The sequence below is a fragment of the Thalia democratica genome, chromosome 5, assembly GCF_965202585.1.
Source record: "Thalia democratica chromosome 5, ktThaDemo2.hap1.1, whole genome shotgun sequence".
In the NCBI taxonomy this organism is placed as follows: domain Eukaryota; kingdom Metazoa; phylum Chordata; class Thaliacea; order Salpida; family Salpidae; genus Thalia; species Thalia democratica.
The window spans coordinates 60,481,537-60,491,046 of record NC_139169.1 but is presented as its reverse complement, the minus strand read 5'-3'; the positions used below and the strand labels follow the sequence as shown (position 1 = coordinate 60,491,046).

The 9,510-nt window shown below is 26.5% G+C and overlaps 1 protein-coding gene across 1 annotated transcript; it reads left to right on the top strand.

The window, feature by feature from the left end:
• Nucleotides 1-1,194: 1,194 nt before the first annotated feature.
• On the top strand, nt 1,195-9,086 carry LOC145836700 (annexin A13-like). The gene is made up of 6 exons (XM_082944482.1): nt 1,195-1,200; nt 1,537-1,686; nt 1,967-2,143; nt 2,432-2,623; nt 2,821-2,937; nt 8,871-9,086. The coding sequence occupies exons 1-6, from the start codon at nt 1,195-1,197 to the stop codon at nt 9,084-9,086; spliced, it is 858 nt and encodes a 285-aa protein (XP_082800608.1).
• Nucleotides 9,087-9,510: the final 424 nt, after the last annotated feature.

Here is a 9,510-nt window from a genome sequence, read left to right as displayed (position 1 = left end):
CTTATGGTAATTTAAATCTATTGTTTGAGTTGCTTGTTTTGAAATAAGTGGTCTTTTCATGTTTGCTTTGTTTAAAATCGAAATTTGCCGTTTTTCTTTTGACTGAATTAATTTTAAAAAACATGATTTACATCTGATAAGAAAACTAATTTTTGTGAAAAAAAAAAAAAAAAACGTAGTACCATATAATATAAAACGATTTTTTTCTAAAAATATTCACTTAAATTTTTTTTTTTTTTTTGTGCATGTTTGTATACTTATTTTATTTTCTCCTAAAATACTATCAGGAAATATTTTTTTTATCTACTGTTGGTAGAGTAGATTTACTTATGCAACAATGGTTGTTTGTGTTGTAAAGACTAACTTAAGTAAAACAATAACAACTAAGTATTTATTTTTTTTGTCAAATCTTACAACAAAGTTTTTAATCAAACAAATAAAAATTCAAAGGTACCGATGAAGACACAATAATCAGAATAACTTTGAGTGGAAATTTCAAGCAGCGTCGTATTATTTACGATTTGTACAAGCAAACATATGGAAAGGTATAAATTTTTGTAATTGTTTATAAACTACTGGTATAAATTTATTTTCAACACCAAAAATAAATTTATCAACTATTATAACTATGATTAATCTTTAATAAATAATAGTATATATTCAAAACAAAAGGTTTGATCATACCAATTCGATCATCAGACCACAAGCCTTCGGTAGACTGAGATTTGTGACTGAATGATGAGTCCTAATCAGGACAAAACCGGTATCAGTCTACCGAAGGCTTGTTGTATGATGATCGAATTGGTATGACCAAACCTTTTGTTAACTTGAACTAGTCTCACGGCATACGAAAGTCCAGGCCTCGGCTTTGCAGACTTTCGCCGATGTTTTAGTTGATAGTTTATGTTCTTATATTAAGTTCCAAACTAATATTACTGATTGTTGTTATATAAATATTATAAGTAATATCATAGTTGAAACATCTTAATAAATATAATTTCACTTGTAACTAAATACTGATTTGCAGAATTTGATTTGTCACTTGTCAGAGGAAACAAGCGGAAGTTTCAGAAAACTTCTGAATGCTTTGTATAAACGCCCCATTGAGCAAGATGCAGACAGCTTGAGGTGTGCCATGAAAGGACTCGGAACTAACGAAAAGGTTTTTGTTTATAATACGACATTTAATGAATAATGACTGTTGTTAGGAGTTAGTTTCTAATCATGGTAGAATAAATAATCTAAATATAATTTTTTTAGAATTCTTTCACTTTTTTTTTGTCAAATCGAAAAGTATAAAATATTGAAATAAGATTGTTTCTTTTTTTATTCGTGGTTGTTAGACTAGTTTATACTAACAAACTTATAATTAAAACACTTAAAACTACTTAAACTTTTATTTTAAAAAGACGCCTAAGTTACAGAAGAACTTATCTGACTAAGTTTATAACAATTGTCAATACATACTTCATGTTAAGTTAAAAAGTGTTCAAGTAGATCTATAGCCAACTACATTATAAAACGTTCTATTTTTAGACTTTGATTCAAATTCTAACTGGTAAAGATGAGGAAGAAATGAAAGCTTTGAGAAACTTCTACTACAAAAAGTACTGTAGAAATCTAAAATGGGATCTGAAAAAAGAGCTGAGTGGGGATCTGAAAAAGTTTATCCTTGCGATTGTCAAGGTAAGTTTCACATAGATATACATTAATAAAAATGTTAGTTCACTTTCAAAAATCCAACGCATTTCATTAATAATAAAATTATATAGCTGATGTAGTAGTAAATAAAACAGTTTGCACTTGTTATTTTCTCATATTTTTATTTTGTTTTTAAATTAGTTTATGACTTAAATATTAAAAATTACCTTTATTTAACTTTAGCTCATGTATTTTAAGTTTAATAGACAAAAATGTCTCAAAAGTAGTAACAGCTAAATACCAATAAAATTGAACTATTGTTCAGGGAAGGCAAGACGATCAACACGGTTGTGTTGACAACAAACTGGCTGAAATGGAGGCTTGCGAGCTTTTGAAAGCTGGAGAATTGTACTTCTGCGGAACGAATGAAGCAACTTTCATCCGCATACTGGCGACAAGGAGCAACGCTCAACTTAAAAGAACCTTCAGATTTTACCAAAAGGTTTTACTTATATAAATAAAATTGTGTATTTTAACTTATGCCTTTGCCCTTTTAGACTACAATACTTTTGTAGAAAATATACAACTAATTAATAATATAAGTTTAATAGAATAATCAGTTAGCAGCTGTGCTAAAACTTACCTTGGTACGTAAAACACTTTTAATTTAAAAACTTCAACTAATAACAAATCTTTATACTGGTTTTCGATAGTAACAACATTATGATTACAAAAAGTTTGAAACCGTTCTGTACGAAAACACCTAAAAATATTAATGTTTATTACACAGATAAGCGGAAAGTGCATCATAGAATCGATCAAAAGCGAGTTTTCAGGCGACATAGAGCGCGCCCTAGTAGATTTCTGCTCTCAGGTCATCTACGGTCAGTCCTACTACTTCGCCAAATTGCTCCACAAAGTCGTCAGCGGATCTTGTGTTGACGAAGATCAGATCACCAGGATCGTTTGTACCAGGAGCGAGGTTGGTTGATAAAGAATGAAAAAGTTTTTAAAATAGTTATCAAGATAAGTATCTATAGTTACTTAGCACGATTCATTGTTAAAAGTGTATCTTTTTATTCTTTTTACTTTATGTTTCTTTGTGAACTATTTAGTTGGTTTATATGTCTAAAATAAGTTTTTAATGTTTACCTATCATTTAAATATTTTTTATTTCAGATTGACTTGTGGAAAATAATAAGAATTTATAAAAAGGTGAACAACAGCTGCAAGTCGTTCACTGATCTCGTCAGATGCAAAACTAGCGGTGATTACCAAAAACTGTTGCTCGGATTGGTACAAAATTACGAGCACGTTCCAATCCAACCACGTTAAACCAAATATGTGAAAAGAATTTAAATTTGTAGCTATCTATCAAAAACTACTCTATTTGTACTTCTGAAACATAAGCATTGATAAAGTTTTGATTTAATATTTTGCTATATTAGCATAACTTATATTATTTTATACTATATACTAGAATAATTATTCAATGATTTTCCAGTTTACTTTATTTACTCTCTTTTTTCTTACAAACGTTTATATAATCTGTTTAATCGATACTTGTTTTAAAAATAAACAAAAATGAGTAGCTCAAACTTGTTATCTTTGAAATATCATGTTTTTTGTTAAACTAAACTTTTAAATTGACTGTAACTTTAAAAGTATTTTAACAAAACTTATGTTTAAAAATCAAATGATATTTTTAACAATCTTTAATTTTTCAACCCACAACACATAAGTTTAAAACGTTCTTAGATTTACAATCCGTCCTCAATAAACTTCTTATTAACTAATAGAACTCTATTAAAACTTATAAAGATCAGTTATAACGCAATGAAACATGGTCGCAAAATTTTAAGATGACTATAAACATAATGTCCTTAGATTAGTTTAGATTTAAGAATAAATTAATTATCAGAAGCAAGTTGAACAATATGTAACTTTTGTCTTACTTATAAGCCAAAAATTCAAAAAAATAAATTAAGTTTAGTTTTTAAATTAAGAATAACATTTAAACATGTTGTTTTAATTTTAACGGCTAGTTTAATTATACCTATTTTAAAAATTAAAATGAAAAACTATTTAAAAACTATAATAAGCACTAAAAACAATCATAGTTGAAATAGTTAACAAACAGAGTAAAACATAATAATACTCTGAAAGTATATTTTGTCTAAGTTATTCAAGTTTTGTTTAGTCTAATAAACAGTTCTTAGAATGTAAATCTGTGCACAGCTTAAAATGCTGTAAATAAAACAAGAAATTGAGTTTAAAGCCCTAGTTTTCAATATCAAACTTTTTCACTTTTGCTTAAGGGCTTTCCATGCGAAGTTACTTTATTTAAATCATCAACTATCATGTTAAAACATAAACTTTTATCGTAAACTTTTTAAACAAAAAAAAACATAAAACTTTTAAGCTGTTTTAAGTACAATTATCGTGAAAGCAACTTATTTTCGTATATTTAGAATTTTTCTTGTTTTTAAATTTTTTTTTGTACATTAAACTGATAAACTAAAATTCAATAAACGGATTAACATACATGTATAATTTTCATTTTGATTATTTGGTATATTTATGAAGAAAGTTTAGTAAAGTAAAAAAGTTAAAGATAACATAAAACAGTTACCTTTAGCCCTTTTGGTTATTTACCTTTTACAACTTTATTAAATATTAAATACTAATTATAAGTCTACAAAACTAAATAATATGACAGCTAATTAAATTAAGTGTTAAACTGTTCTTGTATGCCACATAATCAATACTAATCACCCATCAGCTCTTTTTAGCTGTTTCACAAATACTATTTTAAAATTTTAAATTTTACTAAACTCAAAGTTAATAAAAGTTACATTATTATACAAACAGCATATAAGGTAGTTTTGAGCATCTTTAAACTAACTTCTGAACAAACTTGCATTACAGAAGAAATTCAATATTTTTGATTAAAGTAAGATTTTGACACGTTAAAAACTTTTTAGAATTATTCATTATTAAACAAAAGCGCATCAAAGTTTTTTTTGGATGTTAAAGCATATGGACTTTTCTAAAATTAACCCGAAAAAATCTTTATAATTCATCAAAAACTATAAAGGTTTTACACATAACTGTAGTGTAGACAAATTTATTTCACTTACTAAGTAACTTGTAGTTTTAATAGTAAAACTGGAATGATCTTATTTTTTTTGTATCAAAACCAACACAGCAGATTTTTGCAACAACTTAAATGCACATTTATGAGCTTATAATCAACAAATTAACATAATTTTAGACTTAAAATATTTAATTTTCCATGGTTTTAGATAGAATCTGTTACAAAAAGTTTACTTTTAGTTATACTTAAAAGTATTATAGCACTTTACTTCAATCAAAAATCTATGCGCTCATGTTTTAAACACTACGTAATGAGCGGTAGAAAAATTTAATTTATCAAAACCGTCGCGATTCGATAGAAAAAGAAAAAATAGGTTTTGACTTGAAATGAGGTATTTTAACAGTCTTTTGTGTGGTGAACAAGTTATTCCGGTGTATTCTAAACTAAGTCATGAAACTACACAAACCTTCAGTTTTTTATCGTTTTGCTTTAAACATTCTAACAGCAATACTATTGTTTTCTAGTACGAATTGCTCTTCCACAAGAAAAAGTAAGCTTATTGTCAGTTGAGTTTTATTATTTAATTTCTAGAATGATTAGATAAGCGGTTTGTTTAATTTATTAAGCTGCTGTACTTGAATAGTATTTAAATGCTTGTTTTGCTTTTAAGTTATTGTTTAGCTATTTTCTTAATTAAATTAGTCAGTTCTAATATATAGTTGTTTTTATTACATAGTACAGTTATTGTAAACAGTACATAACTATAAGACAACGAAATTAAACAAAAAATACATACATTATTCACGTAAAACTAACACGTAAACAAAATAACTGATAAAATATTTAACTACAATGAGTGTTTTTATATCAAACTTTTGCTTTCGATGTAATTTTACTTATTTTAATTGCTATAACTAGTGTAGTTCTAATGATATTTTCAAAACAGTCGGTATATATAAATAACTCATAATAGTCTTAGTTAAAAACTAAACCCTTATTGCTAGTATTTTATAGTTTTATAATTCGTTTTCAATTTCAACTATAAAAATTTCAACTACAAACTTTTTTCTATTTTTTTGTGTTAACTTTTAAGTTATTTCTAAACAAGTATTCTAAAACAGTAAATACAACAAGCTCTAAAACATTCAAGTTTGTAGTTTATAATAAATACTTTATAATAAACTATGCAGGTTTTGGAACGAAGTTTGACTTAACAAGTTCAAAACTTTTAGTTAAACGGGTAAGTATGTTTTCATCTTTAGAGTTTTAATACAAATTTTTAAAGTATTCCTCTGCCGTTATCTATATAGTTTTGTTAAAACTAATCAAATAAAAAAAATCTTACCAATTTTGATGTAACCTTTTTTAATTTTATATTTCACCTAAAACCGTATGAAGTTTGATATTAATAAAACCATAATAAGAAGAGAAGCTTTGAAATTCAGATAGAACAAACAAATAGTGTTTTTAATAGTTCTAAAATGTTAAATTATTTATTATGTAATCTATTATGTTAAAGAGACAGTTGAAAAATTTTCAAGGTACTATAATTTTAAGAACTAAAAAAATATTTGATAAACTTATACAAATATTCGTCTTAAAGTTATACAAAACAATATTAATTGTATTTAAAAAAAAAGTTTTGAGCATCATAAGGTAATTTTAGTTTATTCACTTTTCGATGTAAAAATTTTGTAATTGTTTAACTTATAAAATATTAAAATATAACAACTATTACCTTTTGCAATATTTACACTTTCATTCTGCCAAAAGTGATCAATCAAAAAATCACCGAGATTATTAAATTTTCATAAACACGAAAAATTTAGAGCAGCATGAGTTTTTTTGAAGCGCTTGTTAAAAGGAAAACTTTTAAAAAAATATTTGAATTTAGTTTACTTTAATTAAATTTCAGCTAAATGTTTCTAACTCGGACATTTAACGATAAACATATATTATAACATAAGTCCTGTTTTTTTATCTGAAAAATCAAACTTTTTGGTAAATTTAATATGCTTTTTAACACATTATTTCACTATTTTTGAATTTTTTATTCTCTGACTGTTCTATAAAGTATTATTGCAATTAAAGTTACAATAAAAACAGAAAAGTTGCTTGTGACAGTAACTTATTAACTTGTGTTCACAACATAGTTTTTACTAATACTAAGGATACTTTTAAAATATCTAGAAAGGCTTCCCAATAAAACCTTATATATTTAATAAGTAAAGCAATGAGTGTACAAACTAGAAAATGCTTAAATTAAGATTTCATTGTGTAGAAATGCTTAAAACAAAAAGTCTTTTCGAGTTGGTAAGGTCAGCTCTAAATTTAAACTTGTCAACAAGCAGTCACTTAGCATAGAAAATTTATTATAAGCAGCTTTGGCTACCTAAAGAAAATTATTTTGGGTAAATAAATTCCGGATTAGAACAAAAACCAAGGAACAAGTAGCTTTTAATAATTTCTTGTATAACTAATGTTGTACAAGTTACTAAATTAAATAAGTTTTATGTCCAAGTTACTTGATCGTTATATTTTACTATTACTCTTTTTGGTATTCTTTAAATGTTCTCTTGCTTAATCAAGTTGACTGAAGATTAAATTCTAACTACTCTAATTTGAAATAATGCTAAAATGTTCAGTTACCAAGCGTTTAATAGTACGACTGTATTTTCACTGCCTTATGTGGCAATGAAACTACAGTTATAAATGTAATATGTAGTTAAACCTGAATATTTTGTTATTATTCTCGCTCACGTTTTAAAGCAGTTTAATTTTGTCCAATTAGAAACTTTTGCAGTCTACTAATTTAAAATACCACAGTATACTGCACCATTAATAAAAACAGTGTATGCAAATTTAGTCTGTGCAGATAATTTTAATATATATAACAGTAAAACAGTTCTATGAAACAAAATATACCTCAATAGCAAAATGTTTTACAAAATAATATTATAAAAGTTTCGAAAATAACTGTTTAGTCATCATTTATAAACGTTAATTTTCTTTTAAATAAACTGTTTATAAGTTTGAATTATATAAATAATTTACGTTGTACGTGTAGTTTAAAAACCCTAAGCATTTAAATACATTAATTTTTATAAAACAGTTAAATTTTTGCTTTTAGAAAAGTGTGTGAGCTCTTTAAATACAAAACTGAATTTATAGTGTTTTAATATTTTTATCATTTAATAATTGTTTAAGTTTTTATGAAGTTAGATATTGTTTTATTTTTGTGTAAAATATAGAACTGTTTACTAAATAAGATAATTCATGAAAGAACTTTTTTTCAAAAATTGTTTTTTTTTTATATGTTTATATATACACATGTCTACTTTGTTTATAAATGCTAAAACAAAAAATATAGAGTTTTTTCAAAGTAGTGTCCGAGTCAACATATTAATAATCATTTAAGATTGAAATAAAAATTAACTTATAAAATTTATAATCTGAATACAGTTCTAAAATTTTAATCAATAAAGCAATCAATTTGATTTGCGTCACACAGCTCAAGTCATTTCAAAATATACAGTAACAGTAAGTGGGTTCAGTATTACAACTTTTATTTCGTACTTATCATACATTCTAATTATTTCTTTTATTTTAAGTTTATATAAAACGTCTGCTGCGTTGACTATAGTTATGTTTGAGTTCGATTAAACTAAAAAATGATTATGACGTGTTGACCTACGTACTAAACAAGAGTCAAAAGTAATTATGGTAGAGCATTTGATGATGTATAATCCAATATAAATATAATAAGTATAATCAACGCTGTTGACGTACTTAAAAAGCTTAATATATATATTTTTTAATTTAGAATACAAAATCTAATAAAATGCTTACAGACAAAAATACTTTATAGTAAATTTGAACGTTAGAGATTTACGAAAATCTATGAAATTTTATAGCCTAAAAATTTTTTTTATTAAAAAAACACGTTACGCTATAAAAGTAAAATTAAATTTTAGTCGAAGTGCTTGAGCTTTATAAACAAATGACACTAAAACATAAACAGTTTTAACGTAAATTCCCTTAACAACTAACACATTGGTTCGTGATTAATTTATGCCTTTACAACATTTAAAATAAAAAATTGCGCAATGCAAGTGAATCTTTTTTTTTGCAGAATCACGGTGACACGCGTTCTACTTTGTACTACTCACAACTTCTGAAGACAATCAACAGCATTCAAAAACGCAACTCGCGTCAGTTCAGAGGCAAGACGTACCCGTTCATACTGAAGCGAAACATTAACAATGAAGAGCGTAACTTGTTTCGAAACAGCAGAAAACTGGCCGTGCTTAAAAAGAAGATAGCGAGCTCGATTGTTTACGCTGCATAGTTGACTACAACCTTTGAAGCTAAATTTTGAAGTAGTAAATGTTAATTAAACTGTATGAAAAAATGTTAAGGCAGTTGTTTTTATAAAGAAGGTAGTCTAAACAAATACTTTTTTTTTGGTTGCTAGTAAACTAACTAAAAAACGTTTCTCATTTAAAGTGTTAATTTTTTCTATATGTACAACTGACTCACAAATTATAAGAATGGGTGGGTGTCAGAATGACACAGCGACAAAATGACACGGTGCGTCACTTTGGCACGGTGCGTCACTTTGACACGGAGGGTCAGTTTGGCACGGCGACAAAATGACACGGTGGGTCACTTTGGCACGGTGCGTCACTTTGGCACGGAGGGTCACTTTGGCACAGCGACAAAATGACACGGTGCGTCACTTTGGCACAGAGGGTCACTTTGGCACAGCGACA

Bases quoted from the DNA above. Each gene is read 5' to 3' on its own strand.
- LOC145836700 (XM_082944482.1), top strand. The intron at 2,144-2,431 runs GTTTTACTTATA...TTTATTACACAG, and splicing joins CCTTCAGATTTTACCAAAAG to ATAAGCGGAAAGTGCATCAT. The intron at 2,938-8,870 runs GTACAAAATTAC...TTTTTTTTGCAG, and splicing joins AAAAACTGTTGCTCGGATTG to AATCACGGTGACACGCGTTC.